At 36.9% G+C, this 17,055-nt stretch overlaps 1 protein-coding gene across 4 annotated transcripts in view; it reads right to left on the bottom strand.

The window, feature by feature from the left end:
* The window catches only part of UPF2 (UPF2 regulator of nonsense mediated mRNA decay), an 85,884-nt gene that overhangs the window by 32,968 nt on the left and 35,861 nt on the right, over positions 1-17,055 (bottom strand). For all 4 annotated transcript variants that reach the window (XM_064479366.1, XM_064479365.1, XM_031444619.2 and 1 more), the window contains 4 exons: positions 12,324-12,432; positions 5,220-5,333; positions 4,121-4,237; positions 58-243 (listed from right to left, as the gene is read on the bottom strand). In XM_064479366.1, the coding sequence (XP_064335436.1) occupies positions 58-243; positions 4,121-4,237; positions 5,220-5,333; positions 12,324-12,432 (526 nt within the window). The remainder of the gene's footprint in view (positions 1-57; positions 244-4,120; positions 4,238-5,219; positions 5,334-12,323; positions 12,433-17,055) is intronic.

Raw genomic sequence — 17,055 nt, 5'->3', positions numbered from 1 at the left:
TTAGCCCCACCACAAATCTCAAGCTGACTGTTGTTCTATGATTTCATCAGGATTTACCTTCTCAGTGGTAACCTTGGAGAGATCCTTGTACAGAAGTTTCCGGACATATTCCTGGAGAGGAGGACGCTTCTTTTTCACTGTTTTTTCAGCTGGGGGTGGGTTGCAGTAGTAATAGGCATTCTCGACCATTGTGACGTACCTCGCATCGAGATGCATGGCTTGTTTCTTTCTCATCATTTGTTCCTAAAATATGAAGTCTAAATTAGTCAAAATACTTTCATCCAAAGGTTTCTTTATTCCTACTTAAACTTCCATTCTCAGTGATAAGGTTTCAGGATAAAGGGCTAGAAAAGGGAAATAACAATCACTAGGTATTTCCAAGAGTGAGCAAGCAGACTAATTATGATGCCATTAATCATGTTTTTAGAAAAAATTTTAGTCCATGACTGCCTGGTCTTAGGCCTTGTCCAATAAAATACTGAGAGAACTTTGCTAAAAATGTAACTTTATGCAAAATTGTAACTCTACCAAATACATGAACTCCAAGTAAAACAATGCTTGTATATGAGTGACTGAAATTAAGGACTGAGAATACAAACGAAGGGGTGAACGCCTCTGGCTGTTCCACATACATCAGCTGAGAATAAATTCATCCTCAGAGCCCGTGCCATCCAGTGTCGCTCCAGGTAAACCCGAGGCATCTCTACAGAACACCCAAGCCCTCAGCATCAGCTTAGAGGAGGTGGTGAAAAGCACGTGTCTAGTCAGTCATCACCCACTTCAGGTTTCTCAGCCTCAGCACCACTGACATTTTGGACCGGATAATCCTTTGGGTGGGGAGGGCAGCAGCGGGGGCAGGGGATCCACTACAGGGACGAATGAAGGCCAGGGAGGTGCCACTGGAAAGGTGCAAGATCAGCGCTAAGGGGCGGGGAGCGCGAGCTGACAACAGACTCTGCAGACCGCGGGACAAACGCTGGGTTTTAAGCATGAACAGGGAAACCACTGACGAGTTTCAGGCGGGCGCCTGACTGGGGCGGCGGGCAGAGACACGACTTCCCGTCTTGTAAACACGGCTGTGCAGGTAAGCCCAGCCAGGTCAAGGGCTGCAGCATTTTCACTGCTGTAAACCCAGCACCTAAGACAGTGCCTGGCCTAGCACATGGGAGGCGTCCAATTATTAATACATGAATTTGTGAATAAACGGTGACGCTTTCAAAAAACGAGAACAGCTCCCTATTGAACAGGGCTGGAGAAAATGCCCAATTGTCTAAGTTCTTTGAACAAAACATAATGCGTTACTTATCACTAGTACATATGTAATGGAGCTTTAAATCAACATTAGTTTCAACCTGTTATTTAGACTATTTTAGAATCATTTCCCCCAACAAACACACCAACTAATTTTAGCATTAGCTTAGAATAATTTTAAATGCAATTCAGTTAAAAGGTTACATGTGTTCCCAAACAAATACGGACATATTTTAGATTATCCTATAAGCATCCACATGTCAAACCAAACTCATCATCTCTTTCCTCCCCCTATTCCCTCATCTCTGGCACCAGCATCTGCTCAGATGTCCACGTCAGAATCTTGGGTTTTACTTGAGGGCACTTTCTCTTCCTCACCCCTTATATCTCACCACCAAGTCTCATCAGTTCTACTTACTAAAATTCTTCCTACAGCCAGTTATTGTTCCCCATTCCTCTCACCCTTACCTTTCCTTCACTGCTTTCCCCCTAGGGTTTGAAAACAGCCTTTTCCATCTGGCCTCAGCCACCTCAAGTATCTCCTCCACACTGATCTTTCTGAAAACATGAATCTAATCATACTTTTCCTATTTGCTTAAAATCCTTCAACATACTCGTTGCCATCAGGGGAAAACCCTAGTTTTTTAGCATGGTGCTCAGGGCTTCTCACGTGTAATCTAGTGTGTGCCTGCCTCTCTAGTCTTATCCATGGATGCTCAACTCAACGTGTCTCTCTTCTCTGCCTTTAAGACTCAGGCTAGTCTCTAAAATAAACACCATTTTCCCCAGGAAACCCTTCCTGATACACCAAGACTGGATTAAGCGTCTCCTCTACACATTATACCCTATGCTCACCCCTACTGCTCTGCTGCGTGTCCTCCCCATGTATTCCAATGGTCTATTTACTCATCTGTCTGGGTTATTGAACTGTAAGCTCCATGAGGGCAGGTGCTATCTTTTTCACGTTTATATCTGAAGGGTCTGACAGAAGGGTCTGCACTCAGTGAATACTGTGAAGCTGTTAGGGAAGAGCTTTCCTGACTCATTCCGTCTGGTTTAAGTACTCCCTCCCGAGACCATCACAGCCTCTGCAAACCTCTGTTTAAGCACTTACAACACTGCATTAGAATTAGCATTCAATACGGACCACTTTGAGGACAGCAGCTGTGTTTCATTTCTCTGTACTATCCCTCTCAACCAGCAGCAACACCCCTGCAGAACTCAGTGCCCAACACACAGGAGGAGCCCAAAACCATTAGATGATAAATAAACAAGGCTCCTACCCAGAAAGCAAAAAAAAAAAAAACAAAAAAACCCCAATGACAAAGGCTAGCTGCTTTTGCTATAAGAGAGGGAAAGATCCACTGAGCCAAGAAAACCGTTCGGGCAGGAAGGACCCTGGTCTTCAGCAATGCAATGTGCAGCCACACCACCACAGCCAGTAAACTTTCCTGAGTGAATAAATTAAACATAGAGAGTTCACTATTATAAATAAAATACAGTTTTCTTTAAAAAAAAAAACTGAGCATTCCTGACATCTGTATCACGTTTTCATACGCAGGGTCTCATTTAACCTCACCAGCTTGAGTTAGAGGAGGAAGAGTTTTACAATAAAATTCTGAACTTGGAGAAAACAAACTTATGGTTACCAGAGGGGAAAAGGAGTGGGGAAGGATAAATTGGAAGCTCAGGATTTGCAGATATTAACTACTACAGGTAAGACAGACAAACAACAAGGTCCTACTGTACAGCACAGGGAACTATAGTCAATACCTCGTAATAGCCTATAATGAAAAGGAGTATAAAAAGAAATAAATATATATATATAAATGAATCATGCTGTACACCAGAAATTAAAACATTGTAAATTGACTATACTTCCATGAAAAAACAAAATAACAAAGGTCAAAGGCCAAAAAAATGTATTTTGAACTTGGAATGCTGTTACATGAATCAGCGTAGAGAGAACGTGGAGATCAGTTCCACTTGATGGTCTCCACATTCATATTTCTGTTTATTAGAAGTAAATTCCCATGGTTTTGATTTTAAGTGTCATTGGCAGAGAAGTATGCAAGCTTACAAATAGATTCTAAAAGAACAGCGCACCTGCAGAAGTGATACAATCAGCACTTGTGTAAAAGCAACACTGAGGTGGTTCCTGACCCAGCGCTCCCTTTAACACCAACTCTCACCCTCACTGCACTCTCTCCCGCTCAAGGCTGCAGGCGAACACTTGGATATTATCAATAAGCATAATAACTTAACTGTTTAATAAACCTGATGGCCATTTTGGCACCCTAATTAGCTTAATGTCGTCTCCCCTAAACTAATTTTTCAAGCTTATATTTTATGTTTTTTTAATCAAAAACTTTAAGCTTTATAATTTACGTGCTTATGGCACAGTGACGATATACCAAGGACATCTGTAAAGACAGCTCTAACACAGCAGGATTTAGAGCAGCTGTTCACTCGCATCATCTGCCAAAAATTATTTGGGGCTGAACTTAATCCCGCCTTACAACAGTGTGAACTCAGCAGCAGCCAAATGAGAAAACTTCCTACAGCTCTCCAGGAACGGCTGGAGTTCTAGTTTAGGTAGAAACATGTTTAGATGGCAGGGCAAAATAACTGGCACTGGTCCAAATGTTTAACCCCTGGAGTACATCAAGAACCTCAAGCTTGGCAGGTAGGGTACAGCTCAGTGGTAGAGTGTGTGCTCAGCATGCACGAAGTCCTGGGTTCAATCCTCAGTACCTCCATTAAATAAATAAACCTAATTACCATGTCCTCTCAAAAAAAGACCAAAAAAATTGAAACAACAAAACAAAACAAAAACCTCAAGCTCTTCCAAGGATCTTCAAGCCCTTACCAGAAGTACACTGGTCCTCAGATGAGATTCTGGAGATCTGAAAAGAAATCTTCCACATGTTTCCAGCAGGGTACATGCCATTTCAATATGGTGATGGGAAAAGTCTGACAGAAGCATCTGTAATAATAACAGGGATGAAAAACCAAATGACACATTTCAATTCTGTTAGAAAAAAAATATTATATGTCTAATGTGTGCAACAATTTTAAAATGTCACTGCAAAAAAAAGTCTACTTTACACGCCAAGTTTTATCACTGGGTATCTTCTGTGTTCAACCACAAAAATTTATCTAAACACTTCAACATATTTAATGTCTTTCCTTTTGGACAGATATATGGAAACTAATACACTAAAGCCCTTGCTGTATTTATTAGGTGATGCTATGCACTTAAACAAATGCCACATACGCAGTTAACATGGTGCAAATAGCTGTGTGAAATCTACAAACACATTACCACCTTGGAGTATTTATCCTCCCAGTCTTTTTCTGTGCACATTTTGTAAACCAAAACAGATTTAGACATATCATTTAATAATTTAATAACTTAGTTTTTTTTGACTAACAGGAGTATTTTCCATGTCCTTGTTTATCCTTCTAGGGCATGACAGAAAAGGTACATAACGCTATATAATATGAACTATACTAAAACTTAACTGATTCTTATTTACTGGACATCCAATTTGTTTACAGTTTCTTGCCACTATAAACAATGGTGTGACAAACATCCTTGTAGATAAACTTGTGCAGACGTTTATGATTATTCCCCTAAAAGGAACTTACAGAAATGAATTTGTGTCAAATAAATGTACAGACTTCCTATATATGTTTAGTAATTCGTAGAAAGAAATATACTAGTATGTTTGTTGTTCATAACGTGACTCCTTTCAACTACAGCATTAAAAAAACTTTCAGTTTTACAGCTGTGTTTGTATCTACCATCTTATTTGTTCTCTATTTTGCTCATCTGTTTAATGTTCTTTTTTTACTTATTTTTTGTCTTCCTTTAGATTACTTAAATACATCTTATTTCATTTTTCCAGCATTTACAACTAAAACTTTAAATCTATTAAAAATGTTTCAAATGATTCAGCACTAACCTTTAAACAATGCAGTGTATCATTTTTTGTGAACATCTTAAACTTAGTAAGTTCTCCAATAAAACGAACAGTTTTGTTCTTTGTTTCAATATTGATCTGGTCCTTTTTTCGCACCTACAAATTAAGAGAAAAGAGACACTGCTTAGATAATTATAACATTTTGAAATCTGTGATAAAAATTGTTATTTTAATAAGACTGAATTCACTCTAGATATTTTAAATAAATGTGGATATAATGTCTTGCTATATTCAAACTATTTTAAGTTAAGGCAAAATAAGCTCTGTGGAACACCAGTGCCAGGATATGCTTTGCAAAACAGTTTCATGATCAAATAATTTGGGGAAACAATGTATTTTATCAGCCTTAAAGAGGCTCTCAAATAAAGAAACCTGTTTATTATTAACTTAATTCAATGTTTCTCAAATTTTGGGGGCAATATAAACCCCTCTTTTGAAATGTTAACAACTACTAGTTTGTTAAATTAAATCAATGTTATAAGGAATACACTCTAGGAAATGTTGTTTTAAAAACAGTAACTGCCAAGAGCTCACTTAAGCAAAAATATGAAGGCTCAGTTATTGTATTACAGCTATGAACCATATACTGCACGTTTTATTATAAAGTCACTGGTACAGTGAAAGTTCTAATACAATCACTATTCTTTTTTTATCAACAGTCACAGTCAAAGTTCAAATGATTTGCAAATATAAGCCCTCTACTTAGGCACACATCTCAAGAAACACTGAATACAACAAAATCCTAGTACAACAGTACAATGTAATCAAACACATCAGATAAATATAATTGGATTTAACCTCAGAATTACATTTTCATCAGAAAATCAAACTGACAGTCTAGAAACTCTTATTTGAACAACAATGACAATATATATGGTAGTGCTTTGAACTAGTTTAGTGTTTCTTATTTTTCCAGAATACTATCCTACCTTATTTGCTCCACATAACAACATTCTGAGAAAGGAGCAAAAGCTATTATAATTCTGATTTAATAGTTAAAACAAAAACAATAGAAGAACAAAAGCTCTCAAGTGACTTGACCAAGGATCACTTCCAAAATCCCCATCTCCTAGCTCGTACTTGAGAATTCTGCTACCCTAGCATGTGCTGGGATTCAAAGTAAGTCTTACAACCTCATCGGCACCTGGACAATCAATGACGGTTTTTACATAAGCACTAAACTTCTACATACTCAGACAGCTGACACTTAAGCAGAATTTATCGTTTCATTTTTAAGGACCTACTTTCTATTGTAAGCAGAAGTAGGTGTTTAGGCTTTTTAGAACTTCAGGGATAAATTTTGAACAAAACTATGTTCACTCATTTAAAAAAAATCAGAGGAAACTAGAAACTCACTACTAACTACATTCAATCTAAAGCATCAATAAAACTGCAGCAATTAAAGATAAAATAACAAAAACTCAACTTACAGAACTTTAACCATGTGATTTAAAGCATATAAAATAACTTAGAGATTAGAGACAAACAAAAAATAGAACCAGGTTCTAGTTTATAATACTGAATAAACTTGACTATTTTAGTCTTGCAATTTAGAAAAGAGTACAGCCTTCATAAAGACCTTTTCAGAAACAGATGTTTGATAAACACTGCATTTAAAAAGCACCTCTTATCAACTTATTTTTTGAACTCTGAGGCAAATATAATCTACATTCTAGATTAAGAATGTAGACTTTGGATCAGATTTCCTGGGTTTAATTCCAGTTCTATCTCTTACTAACTGCGACAAACTCTGTGCCTCAATTTCCTTGTCTGTAAAATGGAACTAATAAAAGTAACCTATATCACAGGGCTGTGAGGCTTTGTCATTTTGGGGGTATATAATCTTGGACAATTCATTGAAACTCTCTGACCCTATTGGCTCACTTGGTAAAATAAAGATAAAAATAAGGATGATGGTGGTAGCAGTAATGATGAGAACTACACTTCACGTGGTATTAAACAATGCACAGCACAGGTAACATGAACTTTAAAATGATGTGTGAGAAGTATTTTATGTGATACTGTAACATGCTTCTGAGAAATAAAAAATGGAAAATTGTATATAAAATATAAATTCATCCATGAAAAACTAGAGGAAAAAAGTAAAAAAAAAAAAAAAAAACCACTAAAATATTAAGAAGATTTGCCTTAAGTGATGATATTATGAAGTTCCCTCATTTCTACTTCGTATCTGTCATATTTCCTAAATCACACCACACTAACGTGTTCCTTTTACAGTTAAAGAAATGTAGAAACAAACAAAAAGTATAAAGAAGCATTTCAAAAATGATATACTAACGAATCTTTGAGGGACACGGCTTGGAAATACACATACATGTTTTTAAAAAGTCTCCTTGGGTGAATCTGGATTCACAAGGTCTTAACAACTTGTGTGTGGAGTATCATGAACATAAAAGTTTAAGTATTATTGAGCATCACAGCTTTCAAAACATGTAGCATCGTGTACCATTCACAGCTCTTCTTAAATACTTTGGAGGTTAAGGAGATACAATGTAACTAACATGACAAAATGACAGATGTTTGTTTATTTTTAGTTCAAAAATGTCTCACAAGATTTTGTTTACGTAACCAAATTTAGCAAAAATGGTGCTTATAACTCATGTATTTTTAAAAAATATTTTATTTTTAATTTGGTTTTTTGTTTTGATTTTATTTGGAGGTAATTAGGTTTATTTATTTATTTATTTAACGGAGGTACTGAGGATTGAACCGAGGACCTCATGCATGCTAAGCAGGCGCTCTACCACTGAGCTATACCTTCCCCCTATGACTCATTTATTGGACTGCTAAAATTGAGATTAACTGAGTAACTAAATTCATACACACTAATAAAAAAACTCTTTGGATATATCGACATATAAAAAGTAAGAATTTCCAAAGCTTATCATTCATTATTCCCCTGAAGGAAGAACCCTTTGCCCCAAACTGGATTGGCCCCTCTACAACTTTATCCAAAGATTTTATTTTCCGTCCTCCACTATTTACTGGTTTCACATAAATATTCAATCATTCAACTAACTTTTTGAAAAAATCTACTACACAATAAACACTAAGTAGGCACTGAGTCTATAAATAAGTAAATTTGCCTTCAAATAAACATTCATTTTATTCGATGGAACACTAATCTCCAAAGTAGGGTGGGCAAGGCTCGATTTACTGGGATGTGGGGAAAAAAATCTTGAAATTTCTATTTTTGTTTTTGTTTTTTATCTCATAACCTCTGAAGTTAACTTTTGTACATTTTATGATGTACATAAAATATGTGGTAGAATTGCAAATGCATATAATTTATAAATAAATATGCCTATATAGAGATACGTAGTCAACTTATTTTACCAACGGAGAGGCTTGATCAAATAAGCTGCTGAAAAACCACTGATTTAAAAAATGTCAATCAGTAAGGGCGATACGGCTATCTTTAAATAAAAGTTGTCCTCTCCGTTATTAAAGAAGTAGGCCCTGTTGAAAATTTGAAGAATACACAAAACTAGAAAGGAAAAAATATTTCTCATAACCCCACTATCCAAAGACAGCCACAGCTAACATACTGATAATTTTTTTCTATTCTTCAATTTCCAAGCATTTTAACATGACTATAAATTTATGATGTGTAAGATTTTATGGCTTGCTCCCCTCCCCTCAAAAGCACTTCTCCATGATTTGAAAGCTTTTTGGTAAATATGACTTTCTATCATTTTAACATTGTAATTATATGACCATTTTCTTTATCTTTCTTCCCTTTTTTTCTTTTTTAGTGGAGGAACTGGGGACTGACTCCAGAACCTTGTGCATGCCATGTGCTCTCCCACTGAGCTATGCCCACACCCCTATATGACCATTTTTTTATCCATTGCTGGGCTTTTAGGTTATTTTCCCTTTATTTCCCTATGACAATTGATTATGTGAATCAAGTTCTTTTGGGTACCTAGGACTGTTTACTTAGAACAGATTCTCAGAGATGTCCAATGTATGAATGTCTCTAAGGATCCTGAAACATACTGCCAAATTCCTTCTCCAAATTCCAACCCCAAGTACATGTGAACAGTCTCTCATTTCTAGTACATTTACTAACCTGTCAGTCAAATTAGCAAATCCATTGTTTGAACTAGGATTTCTCTGACTACTAATTGAAATTTCATACAGTTTTGTTAACCAACTTTCTTTTTCAGGTGAGGTTCTTAAGCAAGGGGCAAACAGGATCAGACTGTGACAATACATCTCTACCTCTGATAGAAGGCAGAGGTGGAGAAGTCTGGTTAAAAAGCTATTCTGTAATTCAAGCCACGGAGAGAGAAAGACAGTGGCACTGCGTGTAAAGAAGAGACGCCAGGCTTGAGGAGGTGTTTCAGAAGACACAGCAATGGAACGTGGTGAACACAGGCTCATGAATGTCAGAGGAGCAAAACTAAAGTAATTAGATAAAATATATTGTAACTTTACAGGAAGCATATAGAAGTTGGTATGAGGAAGAAAAGGAAAAAGAGATTTTTGAGAGAAAATAATAGAGTTTGTTTTATGGACTTATTTAGCGAGAAGTACATGAGAACTTAATGAAGCACCAGGAGATTCATTCTGGCAACAGGTGTGTTATGTGAGGTTGCTGGGAAACAGCTGTGAACTGAGCCCCAGGTAAACTGTGTTCCATCAAAAAGGAGGATGAAGGAAGAAAGTCTGGGGGAAGAACAGCAATACATAAACTCAGCTGGAAAAGAGAAGGATGTTCCTGAGGACAGTGGTCATAAATGAGAACCAGGAGAGCGTGGTGGTTGAGAAGGGATAATTATTATGATGACATCTATGTCTGGGTGCTGGGTGATGAGCTTTATATGCATTACCTTGTTTAATCAGTAAGAACAATCCTATTTTAAAAGATACAAACTACCCCATTTAATAGACAAGAAACTGAGGTTTAGCGCTTTTAAGTAATGGCCAAAGTTACAAAGCTAGCCTGTGGCGGAGACAGGATGATGGTTTCCTAAAAGGCGGGAAGCGTCCAGCAGTTCAGAATCTGCAGGGACATCAACTAAGAAGAGGCGACTGGGAGGACACTGGTGGCTTCCGCCAGGGCGCTGTGATGGGAGGACGTGTCAGAGCAGAGGAGACAAGTACACCCTACAACACTCAAACAAGAAGGAAATGAAAGAGGATGGGGAAAGGGAAGCGGAGGGAAGTTTTCTTGTTTTTATTTTACTTTCATTGAAGGATCGGAGTGCTGAGCACATTCATTGCCTGATAAAAAGTCAATGGCAAAGTCTACAGGTTTGAGGGTAGGAAAGGACAGATGCTGGAGGAAGCAGAGGTGATCAAGGACCTCAAGTGCCCTTTCTTCCCTCCCAAGAGCAGCGCTTCCCAAAGTAAACTCTGGAAACCTAGTCTTAGCCAGTTGTAACGAAACCTTACAATAGTAACAAAAATGCCACCTCCTTTAACTCTCACCCCAACCTTCAAAGACAGGAGGGGGAAGTACACATGAACAGAATTTTCTTAATTTTAGGTTTCTCATCAAAAGCACTCATTATGCTTGGTCTGGCGACTTATGTGTTGTTTGTGGCTTTGGTTGAAGGCTGTATCCATGTAACTCAAAAAATACAGTCATACCGCCTGCTAGTGAAACAGACTGTATCTGTATCGTGGGATTAAAAATATCAACAATATCATGATTTTGAAGGCCTCTGTACCTGAACTAGCATTTATCGAAGTGCGTCCTCTGACTGACTACATTCAGCCCCTTCCAGGAGGCGCACAGCGCTCATTACCCTATTAAAGTTTTGAGGACTCTTAAAATAAAACAAAAGCAAAACTGTTTCACTTTCTTTATCTCAGTGTTTCCAAACTTACTTTAACACAGAAACCTATCCTCACTTAATATTAGCTATGAAAATGTGAAACACACTTCAGCAAAAGCTGGCGCAGAAAAATCTTACCCACAAAGCTCATACTGACAATTTAACGCCTACGGCAAGAAGCCTTTAGAGTTTCATTCCGCTCCTCACAGAGACCTTTGCTTCCTCTGGACTCAAGGCACTAAGTCTCCAACAATTCACTTGGCAGTTAAGCACGTAATTCCTTATAATACCAGATATATTTAGAATTTAAATTTTTATTTCACTCTTGTTTCTGTGAGTATTTATGCTTTATCTTCCCAATTATACTGTGACATTCCTGACCTCAGGAATGAGGTCTGCTCTGAGTGCTCAGCAACACTGCTGATCTGTGTGCAGTGAGTGCAACAAAGTGTGTGTTGAGCACAGCAAACATTTATTTGCATTCCAAGCAACTTGCTATAAAGCTAAATTTTTTAAGCTAAATTTTATCAGCACAATTTTTCCACGGGCATACATGAACACTTGCATTTCATGTCTTTCCCACGTCTACCCATATTCACTTTCTAACGTGACCTCTGAGGTGTCATTTTACTCCTACCGAGCCTGCATCCACAAGACGATGGGAAACGTGGGTTTGCCGGAACCACTAGCAGGCAGTCTGTTAAGACTCCTCAGACTAGAGGGGGAAGCTGTCTGGTAACAGGTCCCTGGTACTTACCAGGATACCCTGTAAGAAACTCACCACTACCCAAGGTAAAGATTCTTAAGGCAAGAGTCAATAAAAACATGGTCTATGACAGCATTCACTGAGGTCAGAGCATTTATGCAACTTATGTGCCCCAAACATTTGGACCCCCGACACCTAAACGGGCATCCTACAGGCACTGTGGCCTGACTCAACACACAACCCTATGTTTCTTCTGGGAACACCAATGAGGCCTGCTGGCTCTCTTGATCTTGGAGGATAGTTTTTACTTTACAAAAGCAAAACATGCGCTATCTACAATGGGAAGACAAGGTAGCAGCCACAGCTCACCTCCAAATTGGAATATCATTTATCAATTTCAAGCTGTTGAGCAGATTTACATTTTAAAAACTTAGAAGCCTATACATTCTCAACTGTTATACCACCATCAAGTTTCAAAACATGCTTACCAATAAAACAATCATATTCTTAAAGAATCCTCACTCAACTTATAGGTATATATATATATTACAAAAGAAATGCTTAAATACATACATGAAATCTGAAATCCCCCCTCAGCATGGAACAAAGATCCTCTGCTACATCAGACATGCAGGGATGCAATGTAGCAACCAATCTTGCATAAAATGGGAGCAAATCCAACCTGCAAAAGTTATATGTGATACGTGTAAAAGGAAAGGCACACCAGAAATAACTCATTTTAAAGTTTAAACTTTCTCAGATATATTCACACATTAGATGATTATAACAACTAATAATCATACAGACATGCCTATTTATTGCCACCGTAGTGAAGTATTTGGAAATTCAACTTGCCTTGGGAAACTTTATTAACAACCAGGTATTTTCCATTCAGTGCATTTATTGCACACCTGCAATTTTCATTGAGCACGCAATTTTGATAAAATATAAAATACCAAGAGAAGAAAGCATGGTTTAAATTTTTAATCACAGAATCACTGAGTAAACAAATCTAAAGGTTAACTTAAATAGTACAAATTTCTTTTAAATCATTTCTTTCATTTATCCATGGGTAAGTTATTTGGAAACCTCGATGCAAAGTAAAAAGGTAACCATAACCAAAAAGGCATCTAAGGAGTCACAACCACACACGCACAAAAAAATCACAAAACCCACCAACTTATTTTACCCATTACAGAAGCCACCCGGATTCTCACACAGGGCCTGTTTACTCTTTACTCAATAAATGCAAATATGTGGTCACTAACACTGCCACCCCCTTCCCTCTTCAGAGCACTTTCTCATCAAAATTGGGTACAGCTCCAGAATCCACCACTCCAGGCAGCCACAACCAGTCAGAATCAACACACAAGCTAGAATTTATATTCCATTCCTGCCAGGGACATTATTTTATGAAACCTGATTATCCAATAACTCAACACTCAGTAGGTAAGACTCTGAGGATGAGAAGCCATGAGGAACTAACAAGCAGCTGCACTGACAGCAGGAAGTAATGGGAGCTGACAGGAAGGAAGGAAAGGGGAAAACAAGACAAATTCAAAACAAGAGCTCAAATACTGCAACCTGAAGCCATTTAGAACAGCTACAAATAACTATATATGTCTTAAACCTCCCTGGATATACCACGATACTATAGAACAGGACATGAAAATGGCTGGATCATCAGAGCAAACTCTGCATACCACGAAAGGCTTAGAATTAGATCTGGAAAACTCCCAGTGTGGACAGACTCAGCCTTAGCTGGGAGAAGTGAAGGAAGGAAGAACGGAGATAAATTTCAAAGGTGAAGTCAAAAAGAGAAAAATGCTCAAATTCATGCAGAAGGGCCTCCAAAACTTTGTACTCCTCTTTGGCCACTATAATTTCTTTAAAAAATTATCATTTTCGGGGGCGGGTATAGCTCAGTGGTAGAGTGCATGGTGAGCATGCATGAGGTCCTGGGTTCAATCCCCAGTGACTCCACTAAAAAGATATTATCATTTATTTTGTTCTTACCAATGTGCCAAGCCCCATTCTAGGTATCTAATATACATTATTTATCTTGCTGATCCTAATATCCACCCTATCAGGTAGATAATATAATCAGCACTTAGAAATAAAGGTATAGATACTGAGAGAAGTCAACAATGTGGTGGTTCTGCAGTAGTACCTTGATAAATTTTAAATGCATTATATTCTTCTTTATAGAAAAGTACACTCTATTATGTAATGAACTGAATCAAAACATTTAATGTTAAGTTTTATTGTAAATGTTTTCTTAAATTATCTTAAAGTTTTATCAATTGAAGGCTAAGCTCCTGTTACACAGAAAATGCACACGTGGGTCACACTACTCCTTGATGATATTACAAAAATTAGGTATCCTGTAATCTCACACATACATAATAATTTTCTTACCGTCTGCTAGTGAAAAAAAAAAAGAAGAGAAAAGAAAAAAAAAGAAAAGAAAGCCTAGGGCAACTGCACACTTAAATTTCTAGCATAATCTACAGATTCATACTAATATCAAATTACTTTCTAAATTTTTCAAACTTTAGTTAGAATACTGTATTTTAATATAGCACTACTATATCTTAGCTAGAACACTAGGTTTTTCATAGCCACTTTAGCAACAATTTTTTTTTTTTCAGTTCATGATCAATTACAAATACAGGACTTTAACCCTAACCCTAGGTTCCATCTCTCCCACACTACCACAACCACAGGTCAGAAGACTTAATTCTCAAAAGAGTTGAGGTCATGGGATAACAAAGGGCAATGCGCTGGGGGTCAGGAGGCTCAACCTGACCTCATCTCCTACTATTCTCCCCTGCTCACAGCTGCACCCTCACCGGTCTCCCCCTAATCCTCCTCAGAGCCTCAGGCACAAGCTGTCCTCGTTCACTGGAGTACACCTTCCCGAATATCCACGCCCCTTACTCCCTCATGAAGGTCAAATCTTAGTTTCAATGACATCCCCTCGCTGAGATGCTTTCTGAACAGGCCACTGAAACTGCAAATCGACCCCACCCCCAAACCCCCTACCCTACGCTATTTTTAAAAAAAATAGAATTTATCATCTTGTAACATATGATTTACTTGTTACATTTGTTGCTATCTTGTTTGTCACCCTTCCCCATCAGAACATAAACTCCATGGGAACAGTTTGCCAACACTAAAAACAGCGCCTGGAACACAGCAGGTGCTAGACAGGTATCTGTTATATAAATGGATATTTCTGGTTATCTCACAATTAACTATACTGTTAGCTTTTAGTCTAAAATACTTTTCATCATAATGAGGAAGTATCATCCTATTTTTATAAGAATATTAAATTTGATTCAAGTTTTGTATTTTATCGAACAAGAGCTAGTTTATCAATAATTATCTTTTATGCAATTAATGGGAAAATCAGTTTCTTATTTTCCCTACTGATGTTATATATATTAAGTATCTTTCCACTCCCAAGATCAATGCTCTTTGATTACACAGGATTTTAATTTTTAATATACTATTTAATATAATTTGCTAGTGTTTTACTTAGAATTTTTGTATCAGCATTTAAAAATGAGATTGGGCCATACTTGTAACTTCCTTGCTCTTTTTTTGTTAAGATTTTACCTATTTCTTCATGTTATAAAATGGCAAGGTTTCTTACCTATGCTTTGGAAAAAATGATACTGCAGAGAAATTAGTCTGAAACTTTCTACATTTCCTTCAATGATCACTGGCCTATTTAACTTTGTCATGAATCAATTTTGAAAATACATACTTTTCCAAAAACTTATCTAAGGTTTTCAAGTGGTTTTTAAATATTTCTAGCACACTGTCTGGCTCATTCTTAAACTTTTTTGATACTTTTTAAAAAAATTTTCTAAATAGTTCTCCACTTGGATTTTATTTTTTAAAGAACTAGCTCTTGAGTTCATAAAATTAATTTTAAACTTGGTTGTCTCTTTCAATAAAATTTGAGATTATAACAAGCAGTATCAAAAAAAATTTAACCAAACTATGTCATTTCCTTTTTTTTTCTTTCCCAGGCAAGTCACCTATACCTTGCTTCATATTTTTTTCCTTCTTCCAATTACGTCAATCTACTTCAAAGCTTTTTCCAGCCCCAAAAGAAAGGTAGGTAGAGCCATCCATTTTAAAGTAAAGCAGCCTATGCTATCCATGAACACAGGTCAGTGCTTTCAGCTTCAATAGGAATTTAAAAATTAGTTTACGGGTTCCCTAAAAGATCTTAACTCTTAATTAAGCCTTTCTAGGTAGTTGTAATTCTGGTTTTTGTTTCTTTTGGAACTGGTCACATGGAAGTAAAGTTAGATACTGCACTTGCTCAGAATCCTCTACTTGTAAACTCACCAAATCCTTTTTAAACTGACAACTTCCTAAAATTCCTTTTTTCCACTGTATCTTTTACAATGAAGTGGATAGCTGATACTCCATGTCACCCTGCCCTACATAAATCTTCAAGTTCTGGGACCATTCATTCATTACTTCACAGAATAAGATCCCCTTTTGTAAATAATGTTAAGTGGACTAACACTGAAAAAACATGTACTTTCTTAAGTGTGCTTTTCTACCTTCCTACAAATGTAAGCCCAAAAGGGGACAGAGTGCTAAATGCCACCTCAATCACATGAAAGTTATAAAACACTTTCAATCAACATAAAGAACAAATTCTGTTCAATTTTAAGCTAGTTATTTTATTTGACTTTTCCAAAAGTGAACTAGAAAATACACTTAGATCCTTCCTTTGAAAACTGAATTTTATAACCTTCTGGGAGAGTGATAATCATTTTGACCAACAGTTAACGAGTGAACCACTTAAAAAGAATGCATTTCTAAAACAGTAACAAAATCTTGCTTATAGTTTCAAGGTCTCCTCAATCACACATTTTAAGTATTCTACTAGCAGTTAATGATCATCAAGCAAGTAAACACCTCGTCACTAACTACAATGACAAAACTGCAGAATGACACACACTTCTGTTCCTGAGGGAGAAGAGACGAATCTTAAACGCTTTTATCTTGTCATCAATCAGCTTTTTAAAAGAAATGTCCAGCTTTTTTCTCTCTTTTAAAATCTAAAGAACTTAACTGCTGAAAACTATTAATTATATCTCTGTGCTCAAAAATGCTTAGGGAAAAATTAATGTGAAAGAACATTGTTACTGTTCAATTAAAGAATACAAAGATTTTTCTTCATAAGAAACACAAACCCGATGATATCCAAAAAAGACAAAATATAATAAACAAAAGACTGTGACCATTTACCCTGAACAGGCAACCAAATGCTCTG

Source organism: Camelus dromedarius, chromosome 26 (assembly GCF_036321535.1).
Source record: "Camelus dromedarius isolate mCamDro1 chromosome 26, mCamDro1.pat, whole genome shotgun sequence".
Lineage (NCBI taxonomy): Eukaryota > Metazoa > Chordata > Mammalia > Artiodactyla > Camelidae > Camelus > Camelus dromedarius.
This window is presented reverse-complemented; position numbering and strand designations above follow the sequence as displayed.